This window comes from Cherax quadricarinatus, chromosome 11 (genome assembly GCF_038502225.1).
Source record: "Cherax quadricarinatus isolate ZL_2023a chromosome 11, ASM3850222v1, whole genome shotgun sequence".
Classification (NCBI taxonomy): Eukaryota; Metazoa; Arthropoda; class Malacostraca; order Decapoda; family Parastacidae; genus Cherax; species Cherax quadricarinatus.
In genome coordinates, this window is record NC_091302.1 from 44,997,524 (window position 1) to 45,021,523 (window position 24,000).

General features: G+C 46.0%; 1 protein-coding gene across 7 annotated transcripts in view; it reads left to right on the forward strand.

Annotated features, from left to right (window-relative positions):
* The window catches only part of HDAC4 (histone deacetylase 4), a 779,940-nt gene that overhangs the window by 185,339 nt on the left and 570,601 nt on the right, over positions 1-24,000 (forward strand). Inside the window, exon 1 of one of the 7 annotated variants that reach the window (XM_070084064.1) lies at positions 19,249-19,670. The exons of the other annotated variants lie outside the window; for them this stretch is intronic. Coding sequence (XP_069940165.1) covers positions 19,655-19,670 — 16 coding nt within the window. The 5' untranslated portion in view covers positions 19,249-19,654. Of the gene's footprint in view, positions 1-19,248; positions 19,671-24,000 lie in introns of those variants that run through there. 7 annotated transcript variants of the gene reach the window in all.

The window sequence follows — 24,000 nt, forward strand, 5'->3', positions numbered from 1 at the left end:
AAATTAAAATATCATGTACGGGTCTTCATGATGCCTTAACCCTTTGTTTGCAGGCGTATTATGACGCCCTGTGGGTTTAGCGATTCCCTGTGAATGTGATAATCTTCACGTAAACAATTGTATGATTTGGGATGCCGAAATTAACGTGATGGGTTGTCTGGTTTAGCATCAGGTTTAGAGATAAATACAAAAATTTAAAACACTTGTCAGTAGTACAAACGAAGCTAGGTGGAGACGGTCACATGAGGAAGAGTTTAACCCGTATGGGTCACACATTTTCCCAGGAAGTGATGTTAACCCGTCACCAGGATCAAAGCAACCCTTCCCTTCCATGAAGGGCAAATGATTGTCTGTATTCTTCTTTTAAACAATTATGGATTATACAAGTCTACTCTAAGATGTGATTTAGTAAACTGGTGCGAATTGATTTGTGATCCTCCATCAAACCTAACTGGTCAGTTAGGTTTCATATATATATATATAATATATATATATATATATATATATATATATATATATATATATATATATATATATATATATATATATATATATATATCAATGTAGACAGTGTACTCCACTCACATGTGTGGCAAAAGGAAGCTTGTTATATTGACACTGGGAATCGTTGAAGAACATCACAGGATAGTAAACTAAGACAAGGTTACTGCGTCATGCACCACCAAGTGATGCACCATATTACAGATTTTCGTGAATATAATGCCAACAATGTTGATTTTCGTGTATATAAATGGTGACAATGTGCATAATAGGAACAGTGTTCATTTTCGTGTATATAATGTGATCAGTGTTCATTTTTGTGTATATAATGCTAACAAAGTTGATTTTTGTGTATATAATGGCAATGTTGATTTTCGTGTATACAATAGCGACATTGTTGCATAAAGCCGAGGGAGCGAGGAGCATGACCTGTCATATTTGAACCGTCAACATAACCTCACGTTACTGCGTCATCTTTTTGACACCCACTTTGATTCAAATCCTAGTTTCTTTCTAGTTATGACTGGTGGTGGTTTGAGAATGTTATGACTGGTGGTGGTTTGAGAATGTTATGATTGGTGGTGGTGTGAGAATGTTATGATTGGTGGTGGTGTGAGAATGTTATGATTGGTGGTGGTGTGAGAATGTTATGACTGGTGGTGGTGTGAGAATGTTATGACTGGTGGTGGTGTGAGAATGTTATGACTGGTGGTGGTGTGAGAATGTTATGACTGGTGGTGGTGTGAGAATGTTATGACTGGTGGTGGTGTGAGAATGTTATGATTGGTGGTGGTGTGAGAATGTTATGACTGGTGGTGGTGTGAGAATGTTATGACTGGTGGTGGTGTGAGAATGTTATGACTGGTGGTGGTGTGAGAATGTTATGACTGGTGGTGGTGTGAGAATGTTATGACTGGTGGTGGTGTGAGAATGTTATGATTGGTGGTGGTGTGAGAATGTTATGACTGGTGGTGGTGTGAGAATGTTATGACTGGTGGTGGTGTGAGAATGTTATGACTGGTGGTGGTGTGAGAATGTTATGACTGGTGGTGGTGTGAGAATGTTATGACTGGTGGTGGTGTGAGAATGTTATGACTGGTGGTGGTGTGAGAATGTTATGACTGGTGGTGGTGTGAGAATGTTATGATTGGTGGTGGTGTGAGAATGTTATGACTGGTGGTGGTCTACCTGGAAGTTATTCCGGGGATCAACGCCCTCGCAGTCAGGTCCACGACCAGGCCTCCCGGTGGTTCAGGGTCTGATCAACCAGGCTGTTACTGCTGGCCGCACGCACTCCAACGTACGAACCACAGCCCGGCTGATCCGGCACTGACTTTAGGTATCTGTCAGCTCTCTCTTGAAGGCAGCCAGGGGTTTATTGGTAATTCCCCTTATGCTTGGTGGGAGGCTGATAAATTAGACACATGTGCAACTCTTGGGTATCTTTATTGAGGAAACGTTTCGCCACACAGTGGCTTCATCAGTCCATACAAAGGAGAATCTCGAAGAACAGGAGGAGAATGAGGTAATCAGTCCCTCAACCTTGAGTCGATGTGGTCACTCCATCAATCTTGAATAGAATACGGCATATGTGCGGAGAAGGAGCTTATAAACCGTAGGCAGGAGAGGTGCAGCAGTCGTAGGTGGTGTCACATTTGTTCAATGTGGAAGTAGGTCGTGCCCAAGGGTTAGGCAAGCGAAGAATTCCCAAGTATTAAGATCCCAAGAAGTTGCAGTGTCTGACAAAGATTCTCCTATGTATGGACTGATGAAGCCACCATGTGGCGAAACGTTTCCTCAGTAAAGGTGCCCAAGAGTTGCACATGTGTCTAATTTATCAACGTGTCGGTTCTCTGAACCATTCATCTACAATCCTTGGTGGGAGGCTGTTGAACAGTCTTGGGCCCCAGACACTTATGGTGTTTTCTCTTAGTGTACCCTACTTTAATTGGGGGTATTTTGCATCACCGGCCCAGTCTTTTACTTTCGTAGAGAGTGATTTCTGTGTGCAGATTCGGGACCATTCCTTCCAGGATTTTCGAAGTGTAGAGCATAAGAGCTTTCTGTACAAGGGGCTCATATGCTCAGGGCTGACTAATATCAGCTGTCAAACACGCTGGTCACACTGGGTGACAAGAACACAGTGGTGCTACACACTGGTCTCAAGACCACACTTAACACACGGAAACTTTACACACACCTGCGGTACATGCGGTACAACATGGCTTAACTAGCAAATGATGCTTTTCTGTGCACAAAATTGACACTAAGCCATACACTAACATATGAGAACACTGACTGAGAGGAATTAACACACGACATATATTTTCTCTCAATCTTCTCGACAATACTGACATAATTACTGAAACACTCAATGTGACATGTGATGTCAGGCGTGATGTCGTGAGGTGACATCAGCAGCACTGTGCCGTCAGCAGGCATCATGACATCATGAAGCCAGGCAGCAGCAGACCACAGCATGTGGCCTGGGATGTCTGGCTCGGTAACTCACGTGGCTCGTAGATCCAGGTGGCTTCGTTCACACCCCACATGCGTAGGGATCCACGTGGCGTCGTGATCTACGTGGCATGCTGATCCACGTAGCTTCAAGTGGCCTCGGGCACTCGGATACACAGCTCTGGCAATGAATTCACATGAAAAACAGCAGAAAACACAGCAGAGGGAGTGATAGCATGGTGGTGTATGGTAGTGTGATGGTGAGGAGCGTGGGTGAGTATATGGCGAGGGAGGATCTGGCCACTTCCTCCTCTCCCACCCACAACAAGGCGAGATACTCACACTGGATGCAGAAATCACCACAAACTCACCTCTGACTTGCTGAAATAGCTGTGCTGAGCTGAACAACAACAGCAGAACATACAAGTGACACTGAACACGTGACTTGAGAAACAGCGTGGGACGCTGTGGTGTGGGGTCACTGGGACGCCACTTACAATTCTCGAAGAAATTCGACAAATTTCCGCTAGATCCTGCTTGTACCTGTGTCTGGATGTTGAAACGTGCAGACACGACATCAGGATAACTCGTTGAGAGACGGATGCTTCGAGCGTGGGATGATGAAGTAAACACAACTTCCTTCCTCTCTCTGGACAAACACAACTACTGCGACCACTGCTTCCCACCAATGTGAACGAGATTATTTGGTGCTTCTGGTAGCGGGGAGTAAATGATACGTCTTCGGAGGCTTACTTTATTTGCAAAGTCGTGGTGGGTACACAGGCTTGTGTGTTTGTGCCCATGGCCGGGAGGGCCATGCCCATGAGGGAGAGACGGAGTAGACTTGTTGTCTGCTTCTAGACAGCTGAGTGAGTGAGAGCGAGTGGGACCAGCATCCCACTGACCTGGACAGGCCTAGAGGGCAGCACCTGAGTGCTGCGAAATATGAACTAAGCTGGCAGACAGCATAGGCTGTCTGTGCAGACAGTACAGGCTATCTACACTGGCGGTGTGTGAGAATGTTATAACTGGTGGTGGTGTGAGAATGTTATGATTGGTGGTGTGTGAGAATGTTATGACTGGTAGTGTGTGAGAATGTTATGACTGGTGGTATGTGAGAATGTTATGACTGGTGGTGTGTGAGAATGTTATGACTGGTGGTGTGAGAGAATGTTATGACTGGTGGTATGTGAGAATGTTATGACTGGTGGTGGTGTGAGAGAATGTTATGACTGGTGGTGTGTGAGAATGTTACGACTGGTGGTGTGTGACAATGTTATGACTGGTGGTGTGAGAGAATGTTATGACTGGTGGTGTGTGAGAATGTTACGACTGGTGGTGTGTGACAATGTTATGACTGGTGGTGTGAGAGAATGTTATGACTGGTGGTGTGTGAGAATGTTATGACTGGTGGTGTGTGACAATGTTACGACTGGTGGTGTGTGAGAATGTTATGACTGGTGGTGTGTGAGAATGTTATGACTGGTGGTGTGTGACAATGTTATGACTGGTGGTGGTGTGAGAATGTTATCACTGGTGGTGTATGAGAATGTTATGACTCACACCTCCCCCAAAACCCGGCCAAGGGTCTATCGACAAGTGCCTTTGACACCTGATAACTAACGCAAACATCCACATGTGTCATTACAGCTACTGTCTCCCTCCCTCTCTCTCTCTCTCTCTCTCTCTCTCTCTCTCTCTCTCTCTCTCTCTCTCTCTCTCTCTCTCTCTCTCTCTCTCTCTCTCTCTCTCTCTCTCTCTCTGGGTAATAATTGTGAGGTTATGATGGGTATAGTATGTGGCTACACAGTTGTATGTGTCACACTGTGCTTTCTGATTCACTCTTGATGATACTTGTTCACCTGACGTCTCTACCTCAGCCACCCATCACACTGCTCTGCTCACCATCTTGTTACCACCCTCACACTGCTCTGCTCACCATCTTGTTACCACCCTCACACTGCACTGCTCACCACCTTGTTACCACCCTCACACTGCTCTGCTCACCATCTTGTTACTACCCTCACACTGCACTGCTCACCACCTTGTTACCACCCTCACACTGCTCTGCTCACCATCTTGTTACTACCCTCACACTGCTCTGCTCACCATCTTGTTACCACCCTCACACTGCACTGCTCACCACCTTGTTACCACCCTCACACTGCTCTGCTCACCATCTTGTTACCACCCTCACACTGCACTGCTCACCATCTTGTTACCACCCTCACACTGCACTGCTCACCATCTTGTTACCACCCCTCACACTGCTCTGCTCACCACCTTGTTACCACCCTCACACTGCACTGCTCACCATATTCTTACCACCCCTCACACTGCTCTGCTCACCACCTTGTTACCACCCTCACACTGCACTGCTCACCACCTTGTTACCACCCTCACACTGCTCTGCTCACCACCTTGTTACCACCCTCACACTGCACTGCTCACCATCTTGTTACCACCCTCACACTGCTCTGCTCACCACCTTGTTACCACACTCACACTGCACTGCTCACCACCTTATTACCACCTTCACACTGCACTGCTCACCACCTTGTTACCACCCTCACACTGCACTGCTCACCACCTTGTTACCACCCTCACACTGCTCTGCTCACCACCTTGTTACCACCCTCACACTGCTCTGCTCACCACCTTGTTACCACCCTCACACTGCACTGCTCACCACCTTGTTACCACCCTCACACTGCACTGCTCACCACCTTGTTACCACCCTCACACTGCTCTGCTCACCACCTTGTTACCACCCTCACACTGCACTGCTCACCACCTTGTTACCACCCTCACACTGCACTGCTCACCACCTTGTTACCACCCTCACACTGCACTGCTCACCACCTTGTTACCACCCTCACACTGCACTGCTCACCACCTTGTTACCACTCTCACACTGCATTGCTCACCACCTTGTTACCACCCTCACACTGCACTGCTCACCACCTTGTTACCACCCTCACACTGCACTGCTCACCACCTTGTTACCACGCTCACACTGCACTGCTCACCACCTTGTTACCACCCTCACACTGCACTGCTCGCCACCTTGTTACCACCCTCACACTGCACTGCTCACCACCTTGTTACCACACACTGCACTGCTCACCATCTTGTTACCACCCTCACACTGCACTGCTCACCACCTTGTTACCACCCCTCACACTGCACTGCTCACCACCTTGTTACCACCCTCACACTGCACTGCTCACCACCTTGTTACCACCCTCACACTGCACTGCTCACCACCTTGTTAGCACCCTCACACAGCACTGCTCACCACCTTGTTACCACCCTCACACTGCACTGCTCACCACCTTGTTACCACCCTCACACTGCACTGCTCACCACCTTGTTACCACCCTCACACTGCACTGCTCACCGCCTTGTTACCACCCTCACACTGCTCTGCTCACCACCTTGTTACCACCCTCACACTGCACTGCTCACCACCTTGTTACCACCCTCACACTGTTCTGCTCACCATCTTGTTACCACCCTCACACTGCTCTGCTCACCACCTTGTTACCACCCTCACACTGCTCTGCTCACCACCTTGTTACCACCCTCACACTGCTCTGCTCACCACCTTGTTACTACCCTTACACTGCACTGCTCACCACCTTGTTACCACCCTCACACTGCTCTGCTCACCACCTTGTTACTACCCTCACACTACACTGCTCACCACTTTGTTACCACCCTCACACTGCTCTGCTCACCACCTTGTTACCACCCTCACACTGCACTGCTCACCACCTTGTTACCACCCTCACACTGCTCTGCTCACCACCTTGTTACCACCCTCACACTGCACTGCTCACCACCTTGTTACCACCCTCACACTGCTCTGCTCACCACCTTGTTACCACCCTCACACTGCACTGCTCACCACCTTGTTACCACCCTCACACTGTTCTGCTCACCATCTTGTTACCACCCTCACACTGCTCTGCTCACCACCTTGTTACCACCCTCACACTGCTCTGCTCACCACCTTGTTACCACCCTCACACTGCTCTGCTCACCACCTTGTTACTACCCTCACACTGCACTGCTCACCACCTTGTTACCACCCTCACACTGCTCTGCTCACCACCTTGTTACTACCCTCACACTGCACTGGTCACCACCTTGTTACCACCCTCACACTGCTCTGCTCACCACCTTGTTACCACCATCACACTGCTCTGCTCACCACCTTGTTACCACCCTCACACTGCACTGCTCACCACCTTGTTACCACCCTCACACTGCACTGCTCACCACCTTGTTACCACCCTCACTCTGTTGTGCTCACCACCTTGTTACCACCCTCACACTGTTCTGCTCACCATCTTGTTACCACCCTCACACTACACTGCTCACCACTTTGTTACCACCCTCACACTGCTCTGCTCACCACCTTGTTACCACCCTCACACTGCTCTGCTCACCACCTTGTTACCACCCTCACACTGCACTGCTCACCACCTTGTTACCACCCTCACACTGCTCTGCTCACCACCTTGTTACCACCTTCACACTGCACTGCTCACCATCTTGTTACCACCCTCACACTGCACTGCTCACCACCTTGTTACCACCCTCACACTGCACTGCTCACCATCTTGTTACCACCCTCACACTGCACAGCTCACCATCTTGTTACCACCCTCACACTGCACTGCTCACCACCTTGTTACCACCCTCACACTGCACTGCTCACCATCTTGTTACCACCTTCACACTGCACTGCTGAGCACCTTGTTACTACCCTCACACTGCACTGCTCACCAACTTGTTACCACCCTCACACTGCTCTGCTCACCACCTTGTTACCACCCTCACACTTCTCTGCTCACCATGTTGTTACCACCCCTCACACTGCTCTGCTGACCACCTTGTTACCACCCTCACACTGCTCTGCTCACCACCATCTTACCACCCTCACATTGCTCTCCTCACCACCTTGTTACCACCCTCACACTGCTCTGCTCACCACCTTGTTACCACCCTCACACTTCTCTGCTCACCATGTTGTTACCACCCTCACACTTCTCTGCTCACCATGTTACCACCCTCACACTGCTCTGCTCACCATCTTGTTACCACACTCACACTGCTCTGCTCACCATCTTGTTGCCACCCTCATACTGCACTGCTCACCACCTTGTTACCACCCTCACACTGCTCTGCTCACCACCTTGTTACCACCCTCACACTGCTCTGCTCACCACCTTGTTACCACCCTCACACTGCTCTGCTCACCACCTTGTTACCACCCTCAGACTGCTCTGCTCACCACCTTGTTACCACCCTCACACTGCTCTGCTCACCACCTTGTTACCACCCTCACACTGCTCTGCTCACCACGTTGTTACCAGCCCTCACACTGCTCTGCTCACCACCTTGTTACCACCCTCACACTGCACTGCTCACCACCTTGTTACCACACACTGCACTGCTTTACTCACCACCTTGTTGCCACCCTCACACTGCACTGCTCACCACCTTGTTACCACCCTCACACTGCACTGCTCACCACCTTGTTACCACTCTCACACTGCTCTGCTCACCACCTTGTTACCACCCTCACACTGCTCTGCTCACCACCTTGTTACCACCCTCACACTGCTCTGCTCACCACCATGTTACCACCCTCACATTGCTCTTCTCACCACCTTGTTACCACCCTCACACTGCTCTGCTCACCATCTTGTTACCACGCTCACACTGCTCTGCTAACCATCTTGTTGCCACCCTCATACTGCACTGCTCACCACCTTGTAACCACCCTCACACTGCTCTGCTCACCATCTTGTTACCACCCTCACACTGCTCTGCTCACTACCTTGTTACCACCCCTCACACTGCTCTGCTCACCACCTTGTTACCACGCTCACACTGCTCTGCTAACCACCTTGTTACCACCCTCACACTGCACTGCTCACCACCTTGTTACCACCCTCACACTGCTCTGCTCAAAACCTTGTTGCCACCCTCACACTGCTCTGCTCACCACCTTGTTACCACCCTCACACTGCTCTGCTCACCACCTTGTTACCACCCTCACACTGCTCTGCTCACCACCTTGTTACCACCCTCACACTGCTCTGCTCACCACCTTGTTACCACCCTCACACTGCACTGCTCACCACCTTGTTACCACCCTCACACTGCTCTGCTCACCACCTTGTTACCACCCTCACACTGCTCTGCTCACCACCATGTTACCACCCTCACATTGCTCTTCTCACCACCTTGTTACCACCCTCACACTGCTCTGCTCACCATCTTGTTACCACGCTCACACTGCTCTGCTAACCATCTTGTTGCCACCCTCATACTGCACTGCTCACCACCTTGTTACCACCCTCACACTGCTCTGCTCACCATCTTGTTACCACCCTCACACTGCTCTGCTCACCACCTTGTTACCACCCCTCACACTGCTCTGCTCACCACCTTGTTACCACGCTCACACTGCTCTGCTAACCACCTTGTTACCACCCTCACACTGCACTGCTCACCACCTTGTTACCACCCTCACACTGCTCTGCTCACCACCTTGTTGCCACCCTCACACTGCTCTGCTCACTACCTTGTTACCACCCTCACACTGCTCTGCTCACCACCTTGTTACCACCCTCACACTGCACTGCTCACCACCTTGTTACCACCCTCACACTGCTCTGCTCACCACTTTGTTACCCCCTCACACTGCTCTGCTCACTACCTTGTTACCCCCCTCACACAGCTCTGCTCACCATCTTGTTACCACCCTCACACTGCACTGGTCACCACCTTGTTACCACCCTCACACTGCTCTGCTCACCACCTTGTTACCACACTCACACTCCTCTGCTTACCACCTTGTTACCACCCTCACACTCCTCTGCTCACCACCTTGTTACCACCCTCACACTCCTCTGCTCACCACCTTGTTCCCACCCTCACACTGCTCTGCTCACCATATTGTTACCACCCTCACACTGCTCTACTCACCACCTTGTTACCACCCTCACACTGCTCTGCTCACCACCTTGTTACCACCCTCACACTGCTCTGGTCACCACCTTGTTACCACCCTCACACTGCTCTGCTCACCACCTTGTTACCGCCCTCACACTGCACTGCTCACCACCTTGTTACCACCCTCACACTGTTCTGCTCACCACCTTGTTACCACCCTCACACTGCTCTGCTCACCACCTTGTTACCACCCTCACACTGCACTGCTCACCACCTTGTTACCACCCTCATACTGCACTGCTCACCACCTTGTTACCACCCTCACACTGTTCTGCTCACCATCTTGTTACCACCCTCACACTGTTCTGCTCACCATCTTGTTACCACCCTCACACTTCTCTGCTCACCACCTTGTTACCACCCTCACACTGTTCTGCTCACTACCTTGTTACCACCCTCACACTGTTCTGCTCACCACCTTGTTACCACCCTCACACTGTTCTGCTCACCATCTTGTTACCACCCTCACACTGCTCTGCTCACCACCTTGTTACCACCCTCACACTGCTCTGCTCACCACCTTGTTACCACCCTCACACTGCACTGCTCACCATCATGTTACCACCCTCACACTGCACTGCTCGCCACCTTGTTACCACCCTCACACTGCAATGCTCACCACCTTGTTACCACCCTCACATTGCACTGCTCACCACCTTGTTACCACCCTCACACAGCACTGCTCACCATCTTGTTACCACCCTCACACTGCACTGCTCACCACCTTGTTACCACCCTCATACTGCACTGCTCACCATCTTCTTACCACCCTCACACTGCACTGCTCACCATCTTACCACCCTCACACTGCACTGCTCACCATCTTGTTCCCACCCTCACACTGCACTGCTGACCACCTTGTTACCACTGCACTGCTCACCATCTTGTTACCACCTTCACACTGCACTGCTAACCATCTTGCTACCACCCTCAGTCTGCACTGCTCACCACCTTGTTACCACCCTCACACTGCACTGCTCACCATCTTGTTACCACCCTCACACTGCACAGCTCACCATCTTCTTACCACCCTCACACTGCACTGCTCACCATCTTGTTACCACCCTCACACTGCACTGCTCACCATCTTGTTGCCACCCTCACACTGCACTGCTCACCATCTTGTTACCACCCTCACACTGCACTGCTCACCACCTTGTTACCACCCTCACACTGCACTGCTCACCACCTTGTTACCACCCTCACACTGCTCTGCTCACCACCTTGTTACCACCCTCACACTGCTCTGCTCACCACCTTGTTACCACCCTCACACTGCTCTGCTGACCTTGACCTAGTTCTTGACTCCTCTGTTACTGTTGCATTTGTTATGATTTTGAGCTCCTCTTTCTCTATGACCTTTACCTTGTTTTTATATATATACATACATATATATATATATATATATATATATATATATATATATATATATATATATATATATATATATATATTTTTTTTTTTTTTTTATTTATTTATTTATTTAACACACCGGCCCTTTCCCACCAAGGCAGGGTGGCCCCATTATTCCTCCTCTGTAGCTCCTCATTAATCCTCCCCTGTACCTCCCCATTATTCCTCCCTTGTACCTCCTCATTATTACTCCCCCGTAACTCCCCATTATTACTCCCCTGTGCCTCCCCATTATTCCTCCCTTGTACCTCATTATTACTCCCCTGTAACTCCCCATTATTCCCCCTTGTACCTCCCCATTATTCCTCCCCTGTTCCTCCCCATTATTTCTCCACTGTGCCTCCCCATTGTTCCTTCCCTGTACCTCCCCATTATTACTCCCCTGTACCTCCCCATTATTTCTCCTTTGTACCTCCCCATTATTACTCCCCTGTAACTCCACATTATTCCTTCAATGTACCTCCCCATTATTCCTTCCCTGTGCCTCCCCATTATTCCTCCCATGTACCTCCCCATTATTACTCCCCTGTACCTCCTTATTATTTCTCCCTTGTACCTCTCCATTATTACTCCCCTGTAACTCCCCATTATTCCTTCCCTGTACCTCCCCATTATTTCTCCTCTGTACCTCCCCATTGTTCCTTTCCTGTATCTCCCCATTATTCCTCCCCTGTACCTCCCCATTATTCCTCCCTTGTACCTCCCCATTATTACTCCCCTGTACCTCCCCATTATTCCTCCCCTGTACCTCCCCATTATTCTTCCATTGTACCTTCCCATTATTACTCCCCTGTACCTCCCCATTATTCCTTCCCTCTACCTCCCCATTATTCCTCTCTTGTACATTCCCATTATTACTCCCCTGTGCCTCCCCATTATTCCTTCCCTGTACCTTCCCATTATTCCTCCCTTGTACCTCCCCATTATTCTTCCCCTGTACCTCTTCATTATTCCTTCCCTGTACGTCCCCATTATTCCCTCTTGTACCTCCCCATTATTTCTCCCCTGTACCTCCCCATTATTCCTCCCCTGTACCTCCCCATTATTCCTCCCCTGTACCTCCCCATTATTCCTCCCTTGTACCTCCCCATTATTACTCCCCTGTAACTCTCCATTATTACTCCCAGGTACCTCCCCTTTATTCCCCCTTGTACCTCCCCATTATTCCTCCCCTGTACCTCCCCATTATTCCTCCCCTGTACCTCCCCATTATTCCTCCCTTGTGCCTCCCCATTATTACTCCCCTGTAACTCCCCATTATTACTCCCCTGTACCTCCCCATTATTACTCCTTTGTACCTCCCCATTATTCCTCCCTTGTACCTCATTATTACTCCCCTGTAACTCCCTATTATTCCCCCTTGTACCTCCCCATTATTTCTCCACTGTTCCTCCCCATTATTCCTTCTCTGTACCTCCCCATTATATCTCCCGTTACGTGGAAATGTTGACCTGTATCATATATATATATATATATATATATATATATATATATATATATATCTTCCAACAAACCGACCGTATCCCACCGAGGCAGGGTGGCCCAAAAGGAAAAACGAAAGTTTCTCCTTTTACTTTTAGTAATATATACAGGAGAAGGGGTTACTAGCCCCTTGCTCCCGGCATTTTAGTCGCCTCTTACAACACGCATGGGTTACGGAGGAAGAATTCTGTTCCACTTCCCCATGGAGATAAGAGGAAATAAACAAAAACTAGACAGAAATTAGAAGAAAACCCAGAGGGGTGTGTATATATATGCTTGTACATGTATGTGTAGTGTGACCTAAGTGTAAGTAGAAGTAGCAAGACGTACCTGAAATCTTGAATGTTCATGAGACAGAAAAAGAACACCAGCAATCCTACCATCGTGTAAAACAATTACAGGCTTTCGTTTTACACTCACTTGGCAGGACGGTAGTACCTCCCTGGGTGGTTGCTGTCTACCAACCTACTACCTAGGCTATATATATATATATATATATATATATATATATATATATATATATATATATATATATATATATATATATATATATATATATATGTGTATATATAATGTTCATCTTAAGTTTGACCAGCAGCAGGACAGGTCAGGGGCAGTTCAAGTAAGGGGCAGGGCAGATCAGGGGTAGGGCAGGTCAGGAGCAGGGTAGGTCACTGGCATGGCAGGTCAGGGGCAGGGTAGGTCAGGGGCAGGTCAGGGGCATGGCAGGTCAGGGGCAGGTCAGGGGCAGGGCAGGTCAGGGGCAGGGCAGGTACGGTAACTTCCAGCATACACCTTCACGTTATTTTCGTACTCAACACACACTCTCATTTTGAGTTTGTTTTGTTCCGTAAATAGCAGGATGGGTCGGCTATTAATCACGCACGCATATTGTTCACCAATTAGCTGGACTAGGGATACACAGGTTATTTTTAAGTCTGTTTTACGTCATGGTGTAGCCAAGTGGTGCGTCATGATGCAGCCAGCTAGTGCGTCATGATGCAGCCAGCTAGTGCGTCATGATGCAGCCAGCCAGTGGATCATGACGCAGCCAGCCAGTGCGTCATGACGCAGCCAGCCAGTGAGTCGTGATGCAGCCAGCCAGTGAGTCGTGATGCAGCCAGCCAGTCCATCATGACGCAGCCAGCCAGTGCGTCATGACGCAGCCAGCCAATGCGTCCCAGACAACTTGTGGGGTCCGTTAAAAAAAGCGTTTATTTTCTGTACTTTTCCTGCTGCTTCTCTCAGCGGATCCCAGAAAAATAGACGGGGTTAAAAATATATCTAATTGTCTTGAGGTTAGGCCGGAGGGTGAGGTAATTGTGAGGTCCGGGGAGGGGCAGGGGACTTGGAGGGTAGGAAGGAGGGGGTAAGGGCGGGGGAAAAGGAGGAGGAGCCTTGAGGCATATTAAGTTAAATATAGCAAACAGCTGGGATCATCTGGGAGGTGGTGATGTTCCACCTAACACAACCCCCCTCGCCCCCGCCCCCGCCCCCGCCCCCGCCTCCGCCTCCGCCCCCGCCCTTCATGGAAAGGGGTGAGGGGGTGTGCCCCCTGTCCTCACATGGCCGCTAAGGGGCTCTTCATCCAGGGGGATTTCACCTCTCTGTTTCTCTCTTTCTCTCTCTCTCTTTCCTCTCTCTTCCCTTGGATCAAAGCTGATTACGACCCATTCCCCCAGGGGGGAATGGGTAAAGTCACAATACCGACCCAAACGTCTTCATAAGCTTCATTCTCCTATGTGTAACCCCTCAGTGTTTAGCGCTTCCTCAGTTGAACGTAAGAATACACTGTCAACTCTTCAGTATACTGTATAAGGTATTACGAAGTGTTCTACCCTCAGTCTGTGTACATTAAGAGATGCATATTTTGTGTATATACACGTATATATCTGTGTGTTTAAGACAACTTTACCTCAGACTATAGACACTTGAGACGAGTGTATACCTCAGTGTATATCTCCTGAGAGGAGTTGTATACCTCAGTGAATATACTCTGAGTGGAGTTGTATACCTCTGAGAGGAGTTTATCTCATTTTATGTATATTTTAGTGTACAGACACTGTGCATGTTCACTGCACAGTGTATACGCAGGGAGATGCGTATTAAGTGTATCAATGTATGTACAATTGTATACTGAGATGAGTGTATCAGTGTATATACACCGAGATGAGTGTATCAGTGTATATACACAGAGATGAGTGTATCAGTGTATATACACAGAGATGAGTGTATCAGTGTATATACACAGAGATGAGTGTATCAGTGTATATACACAGAGATGAGTGTATCAGTGTATATACACAGAGATGAGTGTATCAGTGTATATACACAGAGATGAGTGTATCAGTGTATATACACAGAGATGAGTGTATCAGTGTATATACACAGAGATGAGTGTATCAGTGTATATACACAGAGATGAGTGTATCAGTGTATATACACAGAGATGAGTGTATCAGTGTATATACACAGAGATGAGTGTATCAGTGTATATACACAGAGATGAGTGTATCAGTGTATATACACAGAGATGAGTGTATCAGTGTATATACACAGAGATGAGTGTATCAGTGTATATACACAGAGATGAGTGTATCAGTGTATATACACAGAGATGAGTGTATCAGTGTATATACACAGAGATGAGTGTATCAGTGTATATACACAGAGATGAGTGTATCAGTGTATATACACAGAGATGAGTGTATCAGTGTATATACACAGAGATGAGTGTATCAGTGTATATACACAGAGATGAGTGTATCAGTGTATATACACAGAGATGAGTGTATCAGTGTATATACACAGAGATGAGTGTATCAGTGTATATACACAGAGATGAGTGTATCAGTGTATATACACAGAGATGAGTGTATCAGTGTATATACACAGAGATGAGTGTATCAGTGTATATACACAGAGATGAGTGTATCAGTGTATATACACAGAGATGAGTGTATCAGTGTATATATACTCCCATGGCATTACGGTTGCATATCACTTGTACATTAACAATCAAGAATGCTGTCATTTTTAATTTGTAAATACACTGAGAGATACACACCTCACGGTGTATATACAGTACAGTGTAGTCGAGTCATTAGTGTATATGGTTTGGAAGAGAGAGAGAGAGAGAGAGAGAGAGAGAGAGAGAGAGAGAGAGAGAGGCTGGATAATTACAACGGTCTGTGTATTTGATGTACCTTACTTGATGTATCATAGGGCATATTCAGTACTTGGAGCGGGTTTCGGGGGTCATAGCCCCCGCGGCCCGGTCCGTGATTAGGCCTCGTGGTGGATCAGAGCCTGATCAACCAGGCTGTTACTGCTGGCCACACGTATACCAGCATACGAACCACAGCTCGGCTGTTCATATGCTGACTTCAATCAACATAATTTTTCGTCAGTATGTTCCTGAATTTAATGCGTTTTAATGTAGCTATCGTATAACCGTATAATTAACCGGAAAACCCGTGTGCTAAAACTTTCACTTGTTGCCAGTTGATGACTTCATCGCCCCCGCTGGCCGGTGCGACCTGGTCTCCTGCTGGAGCCGATGGTTAATCTTATATACAGGAAACCAAAATAAACTTGATCGTATCAAGACTAAGCTTGGGTTTAAATCTAATTTTAATTCCCTGTGGAAGGGGATGTATTGATAGCGATGAAGGGCTCTTGATCCAGGGAACTATAGCTATTCTTTCATGCCTTGGTTTTGAGGTGGTCACCTCCCAGGTGGTATATAACACCACTGTGGTTCAGGAGGTCACCTCCCAGGTGTTATATAACACCACTATGGTTCAGGTGGTCACCTCCCAGGTACTATATAACACCACTATGGTTCAGGTGGTCACCTCCCAGGTGCTATTTAACACCACTATGGTTCAGGTGGTCACCTCCCAGGTGCTAATAACATCACTATGGTTCAGGTGGTCACCTCCCAGGTGCTATATAACACCACTATGGTTCAGGTGGTCACCTCCCAGGTACTACATAACACCACTATGGTTCAGGTGGTCACCTCCCAGGTGCTATATAACACCACTGTGGTTCAGGTGGTCACCTCCCAGGTGCTACATAATACCACTATGGTTCAGGTGGTCACCTCCCAGGTGCTACATAACACCACTATGGTTCAGGTGGTCAACTCCCAGGTGCTATATACACCACTATGGTTCAGGTGGTCACCTCCCAGGTACTATATACACCACTATGGTTCAGGTGGTCACCTCCCAGGTACTATATACACCACTATGATTCAGGTGGTCACCTCCCAGGTGCTATATACACCACTATGGTTCAGGTGGTCACCTCCCAGGTACTAGATACACGACTATGGTTCAGGTGGTGACCTCCCAGGTACTATATACATGACTATGGTTCAGGTGGTCACCTCCCAGGTACTATATACACCCCTATGGTTCAGGTGGTCACCTCCCAGGTGCTATATACACCACTATGGTTCAGGTGGTCACCTCTCAGGTACTATATACACCACTATGGTTCAGGTGGTCACTTCCCAGGTGCTATATAACACCACTATGGTTCAGGTGGTCACTTCCCAGGTGCTATATAACACCACTATGGTTCAGGTGGTCACCTCCCAGGTGCTATATAACACCACTATGGTTCAGGTGGTCACCTCCCAGGTGCTACATAACACCACTATGGTTCAACACCTTCTCATTAATATAACGACAATGTAACTGGTATTGAGAAAGTGTAGTTGGTGGATGGGTGGGTTGATGGGTGGGTGGGATATTAATTTAGGAAGGGTAATCCCCTGCGGTGCGTGCAAGTGCTTCTTTTGTTTCTTGATCATCTTTGGTCAATCTGGTTCTGTCTGAATTCACTTCCTGTATTAATAATTCATGCGGAGGAGTGTTCCACTTTAGTGGAGAAAGTCTGATAATATTGATTTAGGACAATCCATATCTATAAATGGTGTTACGAACGGAAGTATAATTTTGGTCTATGATTTTAAGGCACATGAATGTCGTAGGCATACTTTTGTAGTACATTAATCAACTTTAGTTAAGATAATAACGTCACTGGGATTTATTTCCTTAGTGGGTTGGGTTAAGATGTTAGGATGGGCCAGGGAATAAAGGTGATGGTGACGCAGCCTTGGCTGAAACGTTGTGTTGACACTGGATATTATTGATTATTTCCAGATGTTATATATTGTGGCCTACAACGACATGTGGCTGAAGAAGGAGACATTTGTACAACATTTGGGAATCTCTGTTGAGGAAACGTTTTGTCAGCCAGTGGCTTCTTCAGTCCAATCCAGAGAAGAACCTTGAAAGATGAGAAGAATGAGGCAATCAGTCCCTCAGCCTGGAGTCGACTCCAGGTTGAGTCGACTGAAGAAGCCACTGGCTGACAAAACGTTTCCTCAGGAAACTTTCTCAAATGTTTCATTCATTCCCAAGTGTTTCATTCTTCAACTTAACGGTTTTCTAAACCATTTTCTTATCCATTCCATCAGTCATGTGACTGATCTTCACGGTAAAGCACCATGGAGGCACCGTAACAAGCAAGGTAACACAATTATTGATCCAATACACACGAAGTACATCATTTCTTTCAGTATTGCACCGTATTTAAATATGTGATTAATAATTAAAAATACATTTATTTCATATTAATAGATAATATTTTTTTTTTAAATATCAGACATGATAATATCTTTCTGTTGGGCAGGTGTTGTTTATGTGGCAGGTTTGTATTAGGGTAAATAATCTGCCTCATCCCTTATCTATTGGGTGTAAGAGTTATGAATAAGTATATTAGTTTAGGTTTGTTTACATTGGGGCTGGGTTCCCATAATAGCAACTCTGTGGAGGTAGACACTGGTGCCACTTCTCCATCCTTATCCTCACTCTTCTACTACTGGAAAATTATTCCTAGGCCACATTCACGTTCTCGGAGTTTTAATTAGCGTTGTGTTGTCTCTCAGACTTTATTGAAATGAAGTATTATTTTTACTGATATGTCGTATGTATCTATTAAATGATTCGAGTTTTTGGATGAGAAAAAAAATCGCATGGCTGCGGGGAGTGCGAGATGTGGCACAGCTGGAGAACCTTAGTGTTCCTCGGCCTGTGATTGGTCGAAGCCGGTCACGTGGTACACGGCACCCCGGCCCAGCCTTATCAATAACTTTGACGCAATTTCTTTGTCCTCTATGACGAATTCAAGAGTCGTTAAACATTAGTTTTCCGAGAAAAGTCCCCGTGCAACCATAGAATAATTATATGAGGTGTGTGAGTGTAAGTTATAATGAGATATAAGTGTGTGAGAGAGACGGGCAGCGGGCGGGCTGTGGCATCAGGGGTCGCGAGTGAAGATTCACATGCGTAAGCGATGATAAGTTAACGGTGCACCGTAAAACTAGGATGTGCGATCTTCTCTCACACGTCCTCCACTGTTTTCCCTCGGTTTTTGCGGTCCCTTGAATATCTAACATAGCTATAGTGGTGAATGGGATAAGAGAGAGTGGTGCTGGAGGTCCAGAACCAGCCCTGGGAGGCGCATGTGCAATTTCTGGTGTGATCGGCGCGTGTGGTGTAACCAAGTGATCTTGAAAACTACCTGCAAGTGCAGAGTATTTATATGTGGCTGTACAGCGGTGTGAAGCCAGTTGTGTGAGTGTGGTGACCCAGGGTGATACTCACACCCAGCAACCATCCTGGGGTAATGTTATAAAGTGAATGTCAAACATGTGTAGCCCAGAGATCTCTGGATTTATCCGTACCCCAAGATGCCCCAAAATCTAGGTGAGTGTCCTATTTTATCTTATCTGGAGGGTACTGGTCGTGTTTTGCCGGGGACACGGGAAGAATTTACCGAAATAACGTCAGAAATGTAGCATTTGAATATTTATTTATTTATTTTTTTTTTTTGCGTTACACAAGTGGGAATGGGTAAAGTGCCTGAGGCATGGGTATGTCATGAGTGGCAAACAGGTAGGGGAGGAGGGGCTGAGGAATGGTATATAATACCCATTACACCGGTCATGAACGGTGCATTTGAAATGGTTATAATAACCATAATTTTTAAACGGGGTAAGCCAGCGGAAGGCCTCGGTCACATGACCAAAAGCTCCCGCTGTGGGTCATCATATGACTTAAGACTCGCGTCAGGAAACACTTGTCCTGTTTTCCAGACAAACCTTATCTAACCTAACTTAATCTAATCAAGAAGGGTATATACTCCCGGAAGTTTACATCTGTATATCAGTGAACATATACAGTGGGAAGATACACTTACATATACACTTCTAAGTCTATGAATGTAAGAGGTGTATATCTGTATATACATTGATTAGTATATATATCTAAGTTGAGGTATGAGTTAAGTGGTGTATATCTTTGAGTTAAGTGGTGTATATCTTTGAGTTAAGTGGTGTATATCTTTAAGTTAAGTGGTGTATATCTTTGAGTTAAGTGGTGTATATCTTTAAGTTAAGTGGTGTATATCTTTGAGTTAAGTGGTGTATATCTTTAAGTTAAGTGGTGTATATCTTTGAGTTAAGTGGTGTATATCTTTAAGTTAAGTGGTGTATATCTTTAAGTTAAGTGGTGTATATCTTTGAGTTAAGTGGTGTATATCTTTGAGTTAAGTGGTGTATATCTTTAAGTTGAGCGGTGTATATCTTTAAGTGGTGTATATCTTTGAGTTAAGTGGTGTATATCTTTGAGTTAAGTGGTGTATATCTTTAAGTTAAGTGGTGTATATCTTTGAGTTAAGTGGTGTATATCTTTAAGTTAAGTGGTGTATATCTTTGAGTTAAGTGGTGTATATCTTTGAGTTAAGTGGTGTATATCTTTAAGTTAAGTGGTGTATATCTTTGAGTTAAGTGGTGTATATCTTTGAGTTAAGTGGTGTATATCTTTAAGTTGAGCGGTGTATATCTTTAAGTGGTGTATATCTTTGAGTTAAGTGGTGTATATCTTTGAGTTAAGTGGTGTATATCTTTAAGTTAAGTGGTGTATATCTTTGAGTTAAGTGGTGTATATCTTTAAGTTAAGTGGTGTATATCTTTGAGTTAAGTGGTGTATATCTTTAAGTTAGTTAAGTGGTGTATATCTTTAAGTTAAGTGGTGTATATCTTTGAGTTAAGTGGTGTATATCTTTGAGTTAAGTGGTGTATATCTTTAAGTTAAGTGGTGTATATCTTTGAGTTAAGTGGTGTATATCTTTGAGTTAAGTGGTGTATATCTTTAAGTTGAGCGGTGTATATCTTTAAGTGGTGTATATCTTTGAGTTAAGTGGTGTATATCTTTGAGTTAAGTGGTGTATATCTTTAAGTTAAGTGGTGTATATCTTTGAGTTAAGTGGTGTATATCTTTAAGTTAAGTGGTGTATATCTTTGAGTTAAGTGGTGTATATCTTTAAGTTAAGTGGTGTATATCTTTGAGTTAAGTGGTGTATATCTTTAAGTTAAGTGGTGTATATCTTTAAGTTAAGTGGTGTATATCTTTGAGTTAAGTGGTGTATATCTTTAAGTTAAGTGGTGTATATCTTTGAGTTAAGTGGTGTATATCTTTGAGTTAAGTGGTGTATATCTTTGAGTTAAGTGGTGTATATCTTTAAGTTGAGTGGTGTATATCTGATTTTACTTTAGTTCCAATTTTAGTAATTAAAGTATCTTCAGCCGTCAAGGAAGATTCCTTGACGCCTGTGAGGGTGCTTTTGATTTAACGAATTGGACCTGTGTTCCATTTCCTTGGATCAAACCTGAATGTCTCATATTCACCAGGCGCTGTATGACCCCTACGGGTTTAGCGTTCCTCATGAATGCAATAATAATAATAATAATAATAATAATAATAAAGAATTTTTGACTGTTTACATGTGGCATGCGTCCTTAATGACCCTCGTACAGTCGATAGGCTTTAAACTCAGTACTATTTAAGCCTACACAAATCACTAGAGTGGAAGAATAAAAATCACAATACCCTGGCTGAAACAATTCAAAAGTAACCCACATTATTATTATTATAATCAAGGGGGAAGCGCTAAACCCGGAGGATTATACAGCGCCTGGGGGGGGGGATGTGGAAGGCATTCAGGCTTATTTCGGGGAACTGGAGCACAGATCCAATTCCCTAAATCAAGAGCCCCTCACCAACATCAAGGAACCTTCCTTGAGGGGAAAGTAACCCACAAATTGGAGACTTTTTCGCTAAACGACCATTCGGTCCCTCCTGGACTATTATGACAGAGTTCAAGCTGGGTGCAGTGATCCAAGGAATTGAAGCCACCCTTCATTTCCTCGTATCAACTCGGATTACCTCCCATTCTCCAGACCTTGTATGACCCCGAGAACCTCAATGGAAATAAGTCACTTTGTTTGACTTTCTTGGGTTATCCTGGTGGGTAATTTACACTATGTATGATAATTATACTTACGTGTACCTGCGCCCAAATAAATTCACTTATGGATTTAGCGCCTCTTCATAATAATAATGTCAGAAGTGCTGAAAGTCAGTGAGAAACATTTCTTGGTGTCAGGAATTTTGACCCTGTCAAACACACGAATGGATATAGTGATGACTGGATGCAGACTAACGGCTGGTCCAGAGTGTAAAAGATATGTGATGACTGGATACAGACTTAAGGTTGGTCCAAAGTGTAGACAGATGCAAGTAACTTCACACAGAAGCAGTCAAGATAACGTTCAAAAGAGCACAAAGTAGCAAACTGTTCGTCAGGAACTTCAAACAGGTGAAAGAGTGTGTACGTGGTTTGAGAATTGGGTAAGTGTACAGAGGATTAGATAATGGTTCCCTTTGGATGATGGGTGCAGAAGAGCCAGCAACGATTTTTCTTTCTTTACCTCATCACTATACAAATTGCGGTGTATATAAATAATATACATTCATGCTTGTATGACGTTACATATTGTATATAGTCATTGTAGACATAAAAAAAAGACGCTATAATGACTATAACTAGACAAACTCTACAATTCCACAAAAGGCTTGCTATGCTTCTCTTAAGATAAGATTTGTTCGGATTTTTAACCCAGAGAGTTAGTCACCCAGGATAACCCAAGTCAGTGCGTCATAGAAGACTGCTTGATTTCCACTGGGGTCCTTCAGTCTTGTCTCCCAGGATACGACTAAGAGCCAGGTACCTATTTACTACTAGGTGAACAGGGACAGCAGGTGTAAGGAAGCATACTCAACCTTCATTGGAAAATGGTAACAATGTACAATATTCTGGCTTTTTTTTTAACATCGGCTGTTTCTGACTAGGTTATTGGTGACCCAAAGAGCGAAGCATATTCATAAATATTACCTAACTAGCATTCTAAAAATGCATATACACAGCCCAAGACTGCCTCCCAGCATACATAAGGGGGATTGCCAATAGAGCTCTAGCTGTCTTCAAGAGGGAGCTGGACAGTCACCTAAAGTCAGTAAACCTGATCAGCCGGGCTGTGGTTCATAAGTCGGTTTGCGTGCAGCCAGCTGCACCAGCCTGGTTGATCAGGTCCTGATCCACCACAAGGCCTGGTCATGGACTGGGCCGCAGGGATGTTGACCTCAGGAACACCCTCCAGATATAATATATGTATACTCCAGATATAAAACGTTTTACCCTTACCGGGTATCGAACCACAGACGCCCAATGTGTGAGGAGACAGCGTTCCCAACCAAGCCACGGGATACCAATCATTTATTTTGCCCCAACAGTAGCCAGACAACGGAATTTAACCTTCGTAAAATTCATTTTTCCGAATTTTCATAACAAATTTTGACTATTTTTCTTGGGTTGCAAATTTTTCACTGTAGCGCAGGCGAGAGAGATATAATCTACACCTGGAAGATTCTGGAGGGACTGGTCCCTAATATGCACAGTGAAAAGTAGGGGTGTCACTGGTACACTAAGAGAAAACACAATAAGTGTTCGGGGTCCAAGACTGTTCAACAGCCTCCCACCAGCAATAAGGGGCATTACGGGAAGACCCCTGGTTGTCTTCAAGAGGGAGCTGGACAGATACCTGGTCATGGACCGGGCCGCGGGGGCGTTGATCCCCGGAATGCCCTCCAGGTAGACTCCAGGTAGACCTGATCATCGACAAGTAATATTCAGAAA